We start from the raw sequence: 16,908 nt of genomic DNA on the forward strand, positions 1-16,908 counted from the left end.
TGTTTGTATTCTCTTTAATTTCTTTCATCAGTGTCTTATAGTTTTCTGCCTACAGGTCTTTTGTCTCCTTAGGTAGGTTTATTCCTAAGTATGTTATTCTTTTTGTTGCAGTGGTAAATGGGAGTGTTAGCTTAATTTTTCTCTCAGATTTTTCATCATTAGTGTATAGGAAAGCAAGAGATTTCTATGCATTAATTTTGTATCCTGCTACTGTACCAAATTCATTGATTACCTCTAGTAGTTTTCTGGTAGCATCTTTTGGATTCTCTATGTATAGTATCATGTCACTTGCAAACAGTGACAGTTTTACTTCTTCTTTTCCAATTTGGATTCCTTTTACTTCTTTTTCTTCTCTGGTTGCTGTGGCTAAAACTTCCAAAACTATGTTGAATAATAGCGGTGAGTGTGGGCAACCTTGTCTTGTTCCTGATCTTAGAGGAAATGGTTTCAGTTTTTCACCATTGAGAATGATGTTAGCTGTGAGTTTGTCATATATGGCCTTTATTATGTTGAAGTAGGTTCCCTTTATGCCTACTTTCAGGAGAGTTTTTATCATAAATGGGTGTTGAATCTTCTCAAAAGCTTTTTCTTCATCTGTTGAGATTATCATATGCTTTTTATCCAGTTTGTTAATATGGTGTATCACGTTGAATGATTTGTGTATATTGAAGAATCCTTGCATTCCTGGGATAAACCCCACTCGATCATGGTGTATGATCCTTTTAACGTGCCGTTGGATTCTGTTTGCTAGTACTTTGTTGAGGATTATTGCATCTATGTTCATCAGTGATATTGGCCTGTAGTTTTCTTTCCTTGTGACATCTTTTACTGGTTTTGGTATCAGGGTGATGGTGGCCTCGTAGAATGAGTTTGGGAGTGCTCCTCCCTCTGCTATATTTTGGAAGAGTTTGAGAAGGATAGGTGTTAGCTCTTCTCTAAATGTTTAATACAATTTGCCTGTGAAGCCATCTGGTCCTGGGCTTTTGTTTTTTGGAAGATTTTTAATCAGAGTTTCAATTTCAGTGCTTGTGATTGGTCTGTTTATAATTTCTATTTCTTCCTGGTTAAGTATTGGAAGGTTGTGCTGTTCTAAGAATTTGTCCATTTCTTCCAGGTTTTCCATTTTATTGGCATATAGTTGTTTGTAGTAATCTCTCATGAGCCTTTTTATTTCTGCAGTGTCAGTTGTTACTTCTCCTTTTTCATTTCTAGTTCTGTTGATTTGAGTCTTCTCCCTTTTTTTCTTGATGAGTCTGGCTAATGGTTTTTCACTTTTGTTTATCTTCTCAAAGAACCAGCTTTTAGTTTTATTGATCTTTGCTATTGTTTCCTTCATTTTTTTTCATTTATTTCTGATCTGATCTTTATGATTTCTTTCCTTCTGCTAACTTTAGAGTTTTTTTGTTCTTCCTTCTCTAACTGCTTTAGGTGTAAGGTTAGGTTGTTTATTTAAGATTTTTCTCTTTTCTTGAGGTAGGCTTGTATTGCTATAAACTTCCCTCTTAGAATAGCTTTTGCTGCATCCCATAGGTTTGGGGTCATCATGTTTTAATTGTCATTTGTTTCAAGGTATTTTTTGATTTCCTCTTTGATTTCTTCAGTGATCTCTTGGTTATTTAGTAGTGTATTGTTTAGCCTCCATGTGTTTGTATTTTTTACAGTTTTTTTCCTGTAATTGATATTTAGTCTCATAATATTGTAGTCAGAAAAGATAATTGATATGATTTCAATTTTCTTAAATTTACCAATGCTTGATCTGTGACCCAAGGTATGATGTATCTTGGGGAATGTTCCATGAGCACTTGAGAAGAAAGTGTATTCTGTTGTTTTTGGATGGAATGTCCTATAAATATCAGTTAAGTCCATGTTGTTTAATGTGTCATTTAAAGTTTGTGTTTCCTTATTTATTTTCATTTTGGATGATCTGTCCATAGGTGAAAGTGGAGTGTAAAGTCCCCTACTATGACTGTGTTACTTTCGATTTCCCCTTTTATGGCTGTTAGCATTTGCCTTATGTATTGAGGTGCTCCTATGTTGGGTGCATATATATTTACAACTGTTATATCATCTTCTTGAATTGATCCCTTGATCATTATGTAGTGTCTTGCTTGTCTTTTGTCATAGTCTTTATTTTAAAGTCTATTTTGTCTGATATGAGAATGGCTACTCCAGCTTTGTTTTGATTTCCATTTGCATGGAATATCTTTTTCCATCCCCTCACTTTCAGTCTGTATGTGTCTCTAGGTCTGAAGTGGGTCTCTTGTAGACAGCATACATACGGGTCTTATTTTTGTATCCATTCAGACAGTCTGTGTCTTTTGGTTGGAGCATTTAATCCATTAACATTTAAGGTAATTATTGATATGTATGTTACTATTACCATTTTCTTAATTGTTTTGCGTTTGTTATCGTAGTTCTTTTCCTTCTCTTGTGTTTCCTGCTGAGAGAAGTTCCTTTAGCATTTGTTGTAAAGTTGGTTTCGTGGTGTTGAATTCTCTTAACTTTGGCTTGTCTGTAAAGGTTTTACTTTCTCCATTAAATCTGAATGAGATACTTGCTGGGTAGAGTAATCTTTCTTGTAGGTTTTTCCCTTTCATCACTTTGAATATGTCCTGCCACTCCCTTCTGGCTTGCAGAGTTTCTGCTGAAAGGTCAGCTCTTAACCTTATGGGGATTCCCTTGTATGTTATTTGTTGCTTTTCCCTTGCTGCTTTTAATATTTTTTCTTTGTATTTAATTTTTGATAGTTTGATCAATATGTGTCTTGGCATGTTTCTCTTTGGATTTATCCTGTATGGGACTCTCTGTGCTTCCTGGGCTTGATTGACTATTTCCTTTCCCATATTAGGGAAGTTTTCAACTATAATCTCTTCAAATATCTTCTCAGTCCCTTTCTTTTTCTCTTCTTCTTCTGGGACCCCTGTAATTTGAATGTTGGTGTGCTTAATGTTGTCCCAGAAGTCTCTGAGACTGTCCTCAATTCTTGTCATTCTTTTTTCTTTATTCTGCTTTGCAGTAGTTATTTCCACTGTTTTATCATCCAGGTCATTTATCCGTTCTTCTTCCTCAGGTATTCTGCTATTGATTCCTTCTAGAGAGTTTTAAATTTTATTTATTGTGTTCATCATTGTTTGTTTGGTCTTTAGTTCTTCTATGTCCTTGTTAAACGTTTCTTTTATTTTCTCCATTCTATTTCCAAGATTTTGTATCATCTTTACTATCCTTGCTATGAATACTTTTTCAGGTAGACTGCCTATGTCCCCTTCATTTGTTTGGTCTGGTGGGTTTTTACCTTGCTCCTTCATCTGCTGCGTATCTCTTTGTCTTCTCATTTTGGTTAACTTACTGTGTTTGGGGTCTCCTTTTCGCAGGCTGCAGGTTTGTAGTTCCCGTTGTTCTTGGTGCCTGACCCCAGTGAGTGAGGTTGGTTCAGTGGTTTGTGTAGGTTTTCTGGTGGAGGGGACGGTTGCCTGTGTTTTGGTGGTTGGGGCTGGATTTTGTCTTTCTGGGGGCAGCGCCGCATCTCATGGTGTGTTTTGGGGTGTCTATGAACTTATTATTATTTTAGGGAGTCTCTCTGCTAATGGTTGGGGTTGTGTTCCTGTCTTGCTAGTTATTTGGCATAGGGCTTCAGCACTGGAGCTTGCTGGCCATTGGGTGGAGCTGGGTCTTAGCACTGAGATGGAGATATTTGGGAGAGCTCTCGCCAGTTGATACTACATTGGGCCGGGAGGTCTCTGGTAGTCCAGTGTCCTGAACTCTGCTCTCCTACCTCAGAGTCTCCGGCCTGACCCCAGGCCGGAGCACCAAGACCCTGTCAGCAACATGGCTCAGAAGAAAAGGAAGAAAAAAAGAAAGAAAAAATAATAATAATACTAAAAAAAAAAGAAGAGAGCAGCCAAACCAATAAAGAAATCCACCAATGATAAAAAGTGCTAACAGCTAAACTAAGATAAACATAAAAATCAGAAACAAATCGGTCACAACAGCAAACCCCAAGCTCCTATTGCTCGCAAAGTCCACCGCCTCAATTTTGGGAAGGTTCGTTGTCTATTCAGGTATTCCACAGATGCAGCGTATATCAAGTTGTTGGTGTGGATTTAATCCGCTGCTCCTAAGGCTGCACTGAGAAATTTCCCTTTCTCTTCTTTATTGTCAGAGTTCCTCGAGTTCAGCTTTGGTTTTGGCCCTACTTGTGTGTGTAGGTCGCCCTCAGGCATCTGTTTCCGCCCAGACAGGACAGGGCTAAAGCATCGGGTGATTAGGGGGCTCTTGTTCATTCAGGCCAGGGGGGAGGGAGGGGTACGGTAGTTATAATTGGAATGTGGGGCGAGCCTGTGGCGGCAGAAGCCAGTGTGACATTGCAGGAGCCTGAGGCACACCTTGTGTTCTCCTGGTGAAGTTGTCCTGGATCACGGGACCCTGGCAGTGGTGTGCTGCACAGGCTCCTGGGGGGCTATGGATAATGACCTGTGCTTGCACACAGGATTCTTGGTGGCTCCAGCAGCAGTGTTAGTGTTTCATGCCCATCTCTGGTGTCTGATCTGATAGCTGTGGCTCACGCCTGTCTCTGGAGCTTGTTTAGGCGGTGCTCTGCCTTCTGTGGGCAGACAGGGAAGGAATCCCCTCTCCTTGTGAAACAGTGGTCTCTTGTCTCTTAGGGAGGTCCAGACTTTTATCCGGACTCCCTCCTAGCTCGCTGTGGTGCACTAGCCCCCTTCAAGCTGTGTTCACAAAGCCAACCCGAGTCCTCTCCCTGGGATCTGACCTCTGAAGCCAGAGCCTCAGCTCCCAGCCCCCACCTGCCCCGGCGGGTGATCAGACAAGCCTCTCAGGCTGGTGAGTGTTGGTTGGCACTGATCCTCTGTGCAGGAATCTCTCCACTTTGCCCTCTGCACCCCTGTTGCTGCACTCTCCTCTGTGACTCTGAAACTTCCCCCCACCACCCCCCATCTCTGCCAGTGAAGGGGCTTCGTAGTGGGTGGGAACTTTTTCTCATTCACAGCTTCCTCCCAGAGGTGCATGTTCTGTCCCTATTGTCTGTGTTTTTTTCTTTTTTCTTTTGCCCTATCCAGTTGCATGGGGATTTTCTTGCTTTTTGGGAAGTCTGAGGTCTTCTGCCAACGTTCAGTAGGTGTTCTGTAGGCGTTGTTCCACATGTAGATGTACTTTTGATGTATTTATCGGGAGGAAGGTGATCTCCACATCTTACTCCTCAGCCATCTTCAAGGTCCCTCTCCCAATGAAATTTTAATCAAAATGATTACCTACCAGTGCCAGTACTGCACAGATCTGGCCCCCCTTTGATCTCATCATTTCCCAATTTCTTCCTTAGTTACCTTATTCCAGCCACACAGTTCTTTACAGCAAAGAAAAAACTTTATTGCGGTATACGTGATATAAGAAAAGTGACCTACATTTAAAGTATAAAATTTGATAAATTTTGATATTTGTGTCTACCTTTAAAAGCATCATCACAGTCAAGATAATAAGCATCTCAAGATGGCAGAGTAGAAGGACGTGCTCTCACTCCCTCTTGCGAGAGCACCGGAATCACAACTAACTGCTGAACAATCATCGACAGCAAGACACTGGAACTCACCAAAAAGATACCCCACATCCAAAGACAAAGGAGAAGCCACAATGAGACAGTAGGACGGGCGCAACCACATTAAAATCAAATCCTATAACTGCTTGGTGGGTGACTCAGAAACTGGAGAACACTTATATCGCAGAAGTCCACCCACTGGAGTGAAGGTTCTGAGGCCCACGTTAGGCTTCCCAACCTGGGGGTCTAGCAACAGGAGGAAGAATTCCTAGAGAATCAGACTTTGAAGGCTAGCAGGATTTGATTGCAGGACTTCAACAGGATTGGGGGAAAGAGAGACTCCACTCTTGGAGGGCACACACAAAGTAGTGTGCGCATTGGGAGCCAGGGGAAGGAGCAGTGACCCCATAGGAAACTAAACCAGACCTACCTGCTAGTGTTGGAGGCTCTCCTGCAGAGGCGGGGGGTGGCTGTGTCCCACCATGAGGACAAGGACACTGGCAGCAGAAGTTCTAGGAAGTACTCCTTGGCGTGAGCCCTCCCAGAGTCTGCCGTTAGCCCCACCAAAGAGCCCAGGTGTGTTCCAGTGTTGGGCCGCCTCAGGCCAAACAACCAACAGGGAGGAAACCTAGCCCCACCCATCAGCAGACAAGCGGATTACAGTTTTACTGAGCTCTGCCCACCAGAGCAACAGTCAGCTCTACCCACCACCAGTCCCTACCATCAGGGAACTTGCACCAGCCCCTTAGATAGCCTCATCCACCAGAGGGCAGAAAGCAGAAGCAAGAAAATCTACAATCCTGCAGCCTGTGGAAAAAGAAGCACATTCACAGAAAGATAGACAATATGAAAAGGCAGAGGGCTATGTACCAAATGAAGGAACAAGATAAAACCCCAGAAAACAACTAGATGAATTTGAGATAGGCAACCTTCCAGAAATATAATTCAGAATAATGATAGTGAAGATGATTCAGGACCTCAGAAAAAAAATGGAGGCAAAGATCGAGAAGATGCAAGAAATGTTTAACAAAGACGTAGAAGAATTAAAGAACAAACACCTAGAAGAATTAAAGAACAAACAAACAGAGATGAACAATACAATAACTGAAATGAAAACTACACTAGAAGGAATCAGTAGCAGAATAACTGAGGCAGAAGAACAGATAAGTGACCCGGAAGACAGAATGGTGGAATTCACTGCTGCGGAACACACTAAAGAAAAAAGAATGAAAAGAAATGAAGACAGCCTAAGAGACCTCTGGGACAACATTAAACGCAACAACATTCACATTATAGGGGTCCCAGAAGGAGTAGAGAGAGAGAAAGGGCCAGAGAAAATATTTGAAGAGATTATAGTCGGAAACTTCCCTAACACGGGAAAGGAAATAGCCACCCAAGTCCAGGAAGCGCAGAGAGTCCCATACAGGATAAACCCAAGGAGAAACACGCCGAGACACATAGTAATCAAATTGACAAAAATAAAAGACAAGGAAAAATTATTGAAAGCAAAAAGGGAAAAACAACAAATAACATACAAGGGAACTCCCATAAGGTTAACAGCTGATTTCTCAGCAGAAACTCTTCAAGCCAGAAGGGAATGGCATGACATATTTAAAGTGATGAAAGGGAAGACCTACAACCAAGATTACTCTAACCGGCAAGGATCTCATTCAGATTCGACGGAGAAATCAAAAGCTTTACAGACAAGCAAAAGCTAAGAGAATTCAGCACCACCAAACCATCTCTACAACAAATGCTAAAGGAACTTCTCTAAGTGGTAAACACAAGAGAAGAAAAGGACCTACAAAAACAAGCCTGAAACAATTAAGAAAATGGTAATAGGAACATACATATCAATAATTACCTTAAATGTTAATGGATTAAATGCTCCAACCAAATGACCCAGGCTCACTGAATGGACACAAAAACAAGACCCATACGTATGCTGTCTATAGGAGACCCACTTCCGACCTAGGGACACATACAGACTGAAGTTGAGGGGATGGAAAGAGATATTCCATGCAAATGGAAATCAAAAGAATGCTGGAGTAGCAATATTCATATCAGATAAAATAGACTTTAAAATAATGAATGTTACAAGAAACAAGGAAGGACACTACATAATGGTCAAGGGATCAATCCAAGAAGAAGATATAACAATTATAAATATATATGCACCCAACATAGGAGCACCTCAATGCATAAGGCAACTGCTAACAGCTATAAAAGAGGAAATCAACAGTAACACAACAATAGTGGGGGACTTTAACACCTCACTTACACCAATGGACAGATCATCCAAACAGAAAATTAATAAGGAAACACAAGTTTTAAATGACACAGTAGACCAGGTAGATTTAATTGATATTTATAAGAAATTCCAACCAAAAACAGCAGATTACAATTTCTTCTCAAGTGCGCACGGAACATTTTCCAGGATAGATCACATCTTGGGTCACAAATCAAGCCTCAGTAAATTTAAGAAAATTGAAATCATATCAAGCATCTTTTCTGACTACAATGCTATGAGATTAGAAATCAGTTACAGGGAAAAAAACGTAAAAAACACAAACACATGGAGGTTAAACAATACATTACTAAATAACGAAGAGATCACTGAAGAAATCAAAGAGGAAATCAAAAAATACCTAGAGACAAATAACAACCAAAACACGATGGTCTGAAACCTATGGGATGCAGCAAAAGCAGTTCTACGAGGGAAGTTTATAGCAATACAAGCCTACCTCAAGAAACAAGTAAACTCTCAAGTAAACAATCTAACCTTACACCTAAAGGAACTAGAGAAAGAAGAACAAAGAAAACCCAAATTTGGTAGAAGGAAAGAAATCATAAAGATCAGAGCAGAAATAAATGAAACAGAGACAAAGAAAACAATAGCAAAGATCAATAAAACTAAAGGCTGGTTCTTTGAGAAGATAAACAAAATTGATAAACTAGTAGCCAGACTCGTCAAGAAAAAGAGGGAGAGGACTCAAATCAAGAAAATTAGAAATGAAAAAGGGGACGTTACAACAGGCACCGCAGAAATACAAAGCGTCCTAAGAGACTACTACAAGCAACTCTATTCCTATAAAATGGACAACCTGGAAGAAATGGACAAATTCTTAGCAAGGTATAACTTTCCAAGACTGAACCAGGAAGAAATAGAAAATATGAACAGACCAATCACAAGTAATGAAATTGAAACTGTGATTAAAAATCTTCCAACAAACAAAAGTCCAGGACCAGATGGCTTCACAGGTGAATTCTATCAAACATTTAGAGAAGAGCTAACACCCATCCTTCTCAAACTCCTCCAGAAATATGCAGAGGAAGGAACACTTCCAAACTCATTCTATGAGGCCAGCATCACCCTGACACCAAAACCAGACAAAAATACTACAAAAAAAGAAAATTACAGACCAATATCACTGATGAATATAGATGCAAAAATCCTCAACAAAATACTAGCAAACAGAATCCAACACCACACTAAAAGGATCATACAGCATGATCAAGTGGGTTTTATCCCAGGGATGCAAGGATTCTTCAATACATGCAAATCAATCAATGTGATACACCATATTAACAAATTGAAGAATAAAAACCATATGATCATCTCAATAGATGCAGAAAAAGCTTTTGACAAAATTCAACACCCGTTTTTGATAAAAACTCTCCAGAAAGTGGGCGTAGAGGGAACCTACCTCAACATAATAAAGGCCATATATGAGAAACCCACAGCTAACATCATTCTCAGTGGTGAAAAACTGAAAGCATTTCCTGTAAGATCAGGAACAAAACAAGGATGTCCACTCTTGCCACTATTATTCGAGATAGTTTTGGAAGTCTTAGCCATGGTAATCAGAGAAAAAAAGAAGTAAAAGGAAAACAAACTGGAAAAGAAGAAGTAAAACAGTCAGTGTTTGCAGATGACCTGGTACTGTACATAGAGAATCCTAAAGATGCCACCAGAAAACTACTAGAGCTAATCAATGAATTTGGTAAAGTAGCGGGATACAAATTTAATGCACAGAAATCTCTTGCATTCCTATACACTAATGATGAAAAATCTGAAAGAATTTAAGGATACATTCCAATTTACCATTGCAACAAAAAGAATAAAATACCTAGGAATAAACCTACTTAGGGAGACAGAAGACCTGTATGCAGAAAAGTATAAGGCACTGATGAAAGAAATTAAAGATGATATCAGCAGATGGAGAGATATACCATGTTCTTGGATTGGAAGAATCAATATTGTGAAAATGACTATACTACCCAAAGCAATCTACAGATTGAATGCAATCCCTATCAAATTACCAATGGCATTTTTTACGGAAGTAGAAGAAAAAAATCTTAAAATTTGTATGGAGACACAAAAGGCCCCGAATAGCCAAAGCAGTGTTGAGGGAAAAAAATGGAGATGGAGGAATCAGACTCCCTGACTTCAGACTATACTACAAAGCTACAGTAATCAAGAGATTATGGTACTGGCACAAAAACAGAAATATAGATCAATGGAACAGGATAGAAAGCCCAGAGATAAACCCACGTGCCTATGGTCACCTAATCTATGACAAAGGAGGCAAGGATATTCAATGGAGAAAAGACAGTCTCTTCAATAAGGGGTGCTGGGAAAACTGGACAACTACATATAAAAGAATGAAATTAGAACACTCCCTAACACCATACACAAAAATAAACTCAAAATGGATTCGAGACCTAAATGTAAGACTGGACACTATAAAACTCTTAGAGGAAAACATAGGAAGAACACTCTTTGACATAAATCACAGCAAGATCTTTTTTGATCCACCTCCTAGAGTAATGAAAATAAAAACAAAAATAAACAAATGGGACCTAATGAAACTTCAAAGCTTTTGCGCAGCAAAGGAAACCATAAACAAGATGAAAAGACAACCCTCAGAATGGGAGAAAATATTTGCAAACGAATCAATGGACAAAGGATTAATCTCCAAAATATATAAACAGCTCATGCAGCTCAATATTAAAAATACAAACAACCCAATCAAAAATGGGCAGAAGACCTAAATAGACATTTCTGCAAAGAAGACATACAGATGGCCAAGAAGCACATGAAAAGCTGGTCAACATCACTAATTATTAGAGAAATGCAAATCAAAACTACAATGAGGTATCACCTCACACCAGTTAGAATGGGCATCATCAGAAAATCTACAAACAACAAATGCTGGAGAGTGTGTGCAGAAAAGCGAACCCCCTTGCACTGTTGGTGGGAATGTAAATTGATACAGCCACTATGGAGAACAGTATGGAGGTTCCTTAAAAAACTAAAAATAGAATTACCATATGACCCGGCAATCCCACTACTGGGCATATACCCAGAGAAAACCATAATTCAAAAAGACACATGCACCCCAATGTTCACTGAAGCACTATTTACGATAGCCAGGTCATGGAAGCAACGTAAATGCCCATTGACAGACGAATGCATAAAGAAATGTGGTATGTGTATATATACAATGAAATATTACTCGGCCATAAAAAGGAATGAAATTGGGTCATTTGTAGAGACGTGGATGGATCTAGAGACTGTCATACAAAGTGAAGTAAGTCAGAAAGAGAAAAACAAATATATATTAACGCATATATGTGGAACCTAGAAAAATGGTACCGACGAACCGGTTTGTAGGGCAGAAATTGAGACACAGATGTAGAGAACAAACGTATGGACACCAGGTGGGGAAAGTGCCGGGGTGGTGGTGGTGGTGTGATGAATTGGGAGATTGGGATTGACATGTATACACTAATATGTATAAAATAGATAACTGATCAGCACCTGCTGTATAAGAAAATAAATAAAATTTTTAAAAAAGATAATAAGCATCTCTGTCACCCCCTAAAATTTCTGCATTCTCATTTGTAGTCTTCTTCCCATGCCTCCCCCTTCTCCCCATCGTGAGACAATCACTGATCTGCTTTCTCTTGGTATAGACTAGTTTTATTTTCTAAAATTTTATGTAAATGGAAACATACAGCATGTACTTTCTTTGCTGGCTTTTTTCATTCAGCATAATTATTTTGAGGTTCATTTGTGTTGTGGTATTGGCATGTATCATTCGTTTTCATAACTGAGTACTTTTACGGTATATCGATATAGCACAATCTGTTTATACATTTACTTGTTGATGGACATTTGGATTATTTCTTGGTTTTAGCTATTATAAATAAAGCTGCTATGAGCATTCACATACAACTCTGGTTATCGACATATGCTTTCATTTCTTTTAGGTAAATAAATAGGTATAGGATGGCTAGGTATAGGTATACAGAATAGACTGTATATACAGTATTGAGAATCTCTCCCAAAAGAGGTTCTTCACTTATTTATATTTTGGAGTGTTTGATTAGACCTGGGAAGTTTGATGTTTGTTTTCTTATTTACGTAATACTATATTCTGCCCCTGTTTAGAAGTTGTTCAAGTGAAATCTTTCTTTAGGAAGCCTGAATTAATGAATGTTATTGTATCTTCCCCTGTAGCCTTATTTTAAGGGCCATTTTGAGCCTTAATAATCTTTTTTTTTAATATGATATTTTAAGATGAGCTTGTTGATTTTTTAAAAAAATTATTTTATTTTTAAAAATTTTTGGCTGCATCGGGTCTTAGTTGTGGCATGCGGGACCTTCGTTGAGGCATGCGGGATCTTCGTTGAGGCATGCGGGATCTTTCGTTGTGGCACAGGCTCTTCGTTGTGGCACGGGCTCTTCGTTGCATCGCGTGGGCTTCTCTCGAGTTGTGGCATGCAGGTTTTCTTTTCTCTCATTGTGGCGTACAGACTCCAGGGCACGTTGGCTCTTTAGTTGTGGCGTGTGGGTTCCAGAGCACGTGGGCTCTGTTGTTTGCGGCATGTGGGCTCTAGCTGAGGTGCAGGAGCTCAGTAGTTGTGGTGTGCGGGCTTAGTTGCCCTGCAGCATGTGGGATCTTAGTTCCCTGACGAGGGATCGGACCCGAGTCCCCTGCTTTGTAAGGCGGATTCTTTACCACTGGACCACCAGGGAAGTTCCTGATCTTTAATAATCTTAAGCATAGCATAGATTCTTTGGCACTTCTCCACCCATAATAAACTACAAAAAATTTTTAAAGAGTTCTATAATTGTTAAAGTTGGTAAATAATGGAATACCTTTAAAATGATGATGATTGAGTCAAATATATTCTTGGATGCTTGGTTTTGTGCCTCAACAATACTATCATTGAATTCAGTTAGTATAGAAAAGAAACCTGGTAGTTTATGTTTTACGTGCAGTATAGGTCAATTTCCCTCTAACAGCAATTGACATAAAAATGATAGTTTACATAGTAGAATTATAGGCTGGCAGCCGTCATTTGCCTAGTGATCCAATGCAATAATTTCGAATCATTTTTCCTCAATCTTAATAGATTCTTGTGTGAACAAGGCAAAAGTTGAAGAAAGTGAACAAAAAGCAGCAGAATTTTCAAAGAAGGTAAGACTTATCAAATACTGGCCGTAATTATGAAATGTAAAATTTAATCACAATACATATTCTACCTTGTTTCCTTATACGAGGGCTTATAAATGTTATTTCAGTTATATAGTTCTTTATGTTTCTGGATTCAGGCACCACCACAGAATATTGATTTCTTTCCCGAAAAGATAAGGTTGCTACTGTTCCCTGCTCATCACCTTTAATCCATTACGGAAAAGAACACTAACCATATTCTACTAAAGTGATAAATGAAATAAAATTAGGTTGCTGGAAGCATATAGTTTGAAATGGTCAACCAAAACACATTCCCCCATTGCTTTCCTGCAGCTCTCACTTAACAGTAGGTAGCTCCTTGGAGAACTGTGGAGATGTTTAGCTAGTCTTATCTGTTATGTTCTTTAAATCAGTGCTATTGATAGAAACAGAATGATGCAATATTTTCTTCCTCTTTGTCTCTCTCTGCTTAGACTTACCTTCTTTGAATTTTGTAATTACCATTTTTAAAGTGATGCTGCTACTCCATGTATGTAGTCTTGGTGGAATTTGAGGTTCCCCTTTCTTTGTGTAATGCCTTATGTAAATGCCAACTTTATGAATATCTGAATTTTATTTAGATCTCAGATGGTCTTTTCCTTTTTTCATGAAAGCATAGCTACAATTTTATGAGCTTCTACCGAAAGTGGCATTGTTTGGTTTTAGACCCTATAAAGCATTAGTATAGTATTTCTCTCCTGTTGGTGGAAGGAGAAGGATTGAAGCTCAAGTCTAAAAGCTCTACAGTTTTGAGTCTTTTGACAGCAAGATAAAGTGCTTACATATTGCTGTCTCTTCAAAGTTATGACTTACCTTGGAGATTAGATAATCACTTTTGCTATCACTCTAGAAATTACAGAGTATTACTGAAGTTACTTCAGGGCATCTGAAGAAATATTTTTGCTCTTTCTGTTACTAGAATAGATTTTAAGGGCTTGAGCATAAAATGTTTGTGTGAAGCCGTCATTTTTATTGGTGAAGGAAACTGTACACTTTTCGATTAGTAGACCTTTATATTTCTAATGTTCTTGTTTTAAGTAGCACATTTGAAATTCCCTTTGAAAATCTTAGGATCTCTTTTTCTCTGGCACTGTGATTAGATACCACAAGACTGGAGCAAATTGTGATGATCTATCTGGTAAAAATTTCTGTAAGCATCTGTTATTGGAAAAGGAGTCCTGAAATAATAAAAAAGAAATTTCAGTGTTTGATGCTTTATTCTCCTCGCCAACATTTAGAATGAAAACATGTATGGTCTCCCAGTGGTTATCTGTGTGCCTTCTCTTATTCTGGGTGATTTTAAGAGGCAGAATAAAGTAGTAAAAAAAAAAAAAGAAAAAGAAAAATGAAGGGGGGCAGCTAGAATGAGAAGCGGTAGTTGTAAGATGTGATCTCAGTGTTTCTGCTAATTAGCTGTGACTTTAAGCTACTTACTCTCCTTGGATCTTAATTTTTTCATCCTTAAAAGGAGAGAATAACGTTAGTGGACTTGTAAGAAGTCTTCCAGCTCACATATCTCAGGCTTCTCTGATTCCTACTCTGGGTTTACAGATTAAGATCGTTTTAAATTACAAGCAGAAGCCTTGTGTGCCTCTCTGCAAGTGTACTAATAAACCATTTGTAGAGCAAAATTGTAGTGTGCTTGTGTGGACAGCATGCTTGAGAAGCACACAGGAGAAGATAACTCTGGCAAGGAGGCTGGGAGTATAGAATCAGATCAATTTTTTTAAAAATATTTATTTATTTATTTGGTTGCTCTGGGTCTTAGTTGCGGTAGGTGGGCTCCTTAGTTGTGGCAGGGGGGCTTCTTTGTTGCAGCAGGCAGGCTCCTTAATTGTGGCTCATGGCCTCCTTATTTGTGGCATGCAAACTCTTAGTTGAGACATGCATGTGGGATCTAGTTACCTGACCAGGGATTGAACCCAGGCCCCCTGCATTGGGAGACGGGGTCTTAACCACTGCGCCACCAGGGAAGTCCCAGAATCAGATCAATCTTAGCATGGATACTAGTGAAGTCAAAAAAGCTCCATCTTCTCAGTGACCTAGGAAACAAGGTCATTTGCTGATACTGAAGGATCAGGGTAAGTTTGAAATGTAAAGAGATTAGAAACGATTTGGACCAACCTCTGTGGGACATTTTCCCAGGACTCAAGTAGAGATGAATAACATAATTAAGTATTGCAGGTTTGACTCAAACACTATTATCCACTTTGCTCACCCACTCTTTCTTCAGAGTGGATCTGAATGGCATTTTATAATTTCCAAAAGTCAAGTCTACTATAAAGAGGAATATTTATTAACAGTAAACACACTTTTTCCTTGTTCCACAAACTCTAAAGGCAGTTTTTGGCAGTAAGATATATCACTTTTAAAAACATAAATAACATTGTTGGAATAATGTATAGACTTCTAAAATAACTTGAAGTGACAGTGACAATAAAGGGCAAATGTTCTATAGCTGGACATGAGCGGTATTCACCTGACTGAGGTAAGTGCTGGGCAGGATGCAGTAAATGGATAGTCACCATTCTGATGGTCTCTTTGGCTTAGCACGCTGTAATTTAACCTCTCATTTTCCCTCTTATGACGTTTTATACAAGTGTTTTGGTTAACCATCTGAATGACAATGCCATTAGAGCATATATCATTCTACTGTCAGATTTTGTGGAGCATCACTTTTTGAATGCTAGACAATTAAGATTATAATAAAAATAGTCTGATTTGTATTAATGTACATCCATTTGAACGTTCTAAAAGTACAGTCTCTTTTCAAGATTAAATATAGTTTTAAAGAGTTGAACTGCTTGATTCCTCATTTTTAGGTTTCATTTTCTAATTAAATAAGCTTAAAAGTATGGGATGAAACATTAAAAAAAAACCATGATTAATTCTAAAACATAACTTTCAATAACAAAACAACAAAAATGTCCATTATATATGAAGAGATCCTTCTTAGTCCACCCTTTTAAAATTTTGTTTAGTATTTTTTTTTCAGAAGTGAAAATGGGTTTTTTTACCTTGGGCTGGGGACATAGTTCTTCTTTACTACCACCCCATCCCCACGGAGGTGCTCAATTGCCATAAAATAATCAAGAGCTCTGATTTTCTGAGTGGCCCAGGAAATTTAAGAAGCAAAAGACACTCCACTTATTTAATACATATTGCTGTTTAAGGCTTTCTCAAAACTGTATTATTAAGTGTACATTTATGGTGGTGATCATTGCAGTTCGATGAAGAATTCACAGCTCGACAGGAAGCTCAAGCTGAGCTTCAAAAAAGAGAAGAAAAAATCAAAGAGCTTGAAACAGAAATCCAACAACTTCGAACCCAGGTAATGAAACAAGATACAGACTTTGTGTCATGTCACATTGAGTTCAAAGGTAGAAAACTATCTTGTTAGATGGAGGGAAAAATGTGACCAGAAGCAGACTTTCTGGTAGTTTGCCAGTTTACTTGAAATAACTACAGATTTGATTTTCCAGGACAATAAATCATTTTAATGTTTGGATAAAAATACGGCATTCGTTGCATAAACTGCCCTGAATATTTTTAATGGAATGTATTACACAAGCAAAACTCTTTCTTGAGGTGAAATTTTCATGATGATTTGAAAAATTGGATGCATAGTATTTTCTTTCAAAGGGAATGTGGAAATGCTCCTTAAAGCTTTTTGAGATCTCTTTAAATCTTGACTACCATAATTTCAAAATCTATAAACTTTATATTTCCACCTACATTCCCTATGATGAAAACCCCCCATATACACTTAAAATCTTAATTATGGTGTCTAAATTTTAGAGCTGATTACATACTCTCAACACAACATATTTTTTA

General features: G+C 38.5%; 1 protein-coding gene across 3 annotated transcripts in view; it reads left to right on the top strand.

Moving 5' to 3' along the window:
- The window catches only part of DIAPH2 (diaphanous related formin 2), an 856,317-nt gene that overhangs the window by 264,732 nt on the left and 574,677 nt on the right, over positions 1-16,908 (top strand). For all 3 annotated transcript variants that reach the window (XM_036839916.1, XM_036839917.1, XM_036839915.1), the window contains 2 exons: positions 12,974-13,038; positions 16,301-16,405. In XM_036839916.1, coding sequence (XP_036695811.1) covers positions 12,974-13,038; positions 16,301-16,405 — 170 coding nt within the window. The remainder of the gene's footprint in view (positions 1-12,973; positions 13,039-16,300; positions 16,406-16,908) is intronic.

The sequence above is a fragment of the Balaenoptera musculus genome, chromosome X (assembly GCF_009873245.2).
Source record: "Balaenoptera musculus isolate JJ_BM4_2016_0621 chromosome X, mBalMus1.pri.v3, whole genome shotgun sequence".
In the NCBI taxonomy this organism is placed as follows: domain Eukaryota; kingdom Metazoa; phylum Chordata; class Mammalia; order Artiodactyla; family Balaenopteridae; genus Balaenoptera; species Balaenoptera musculus.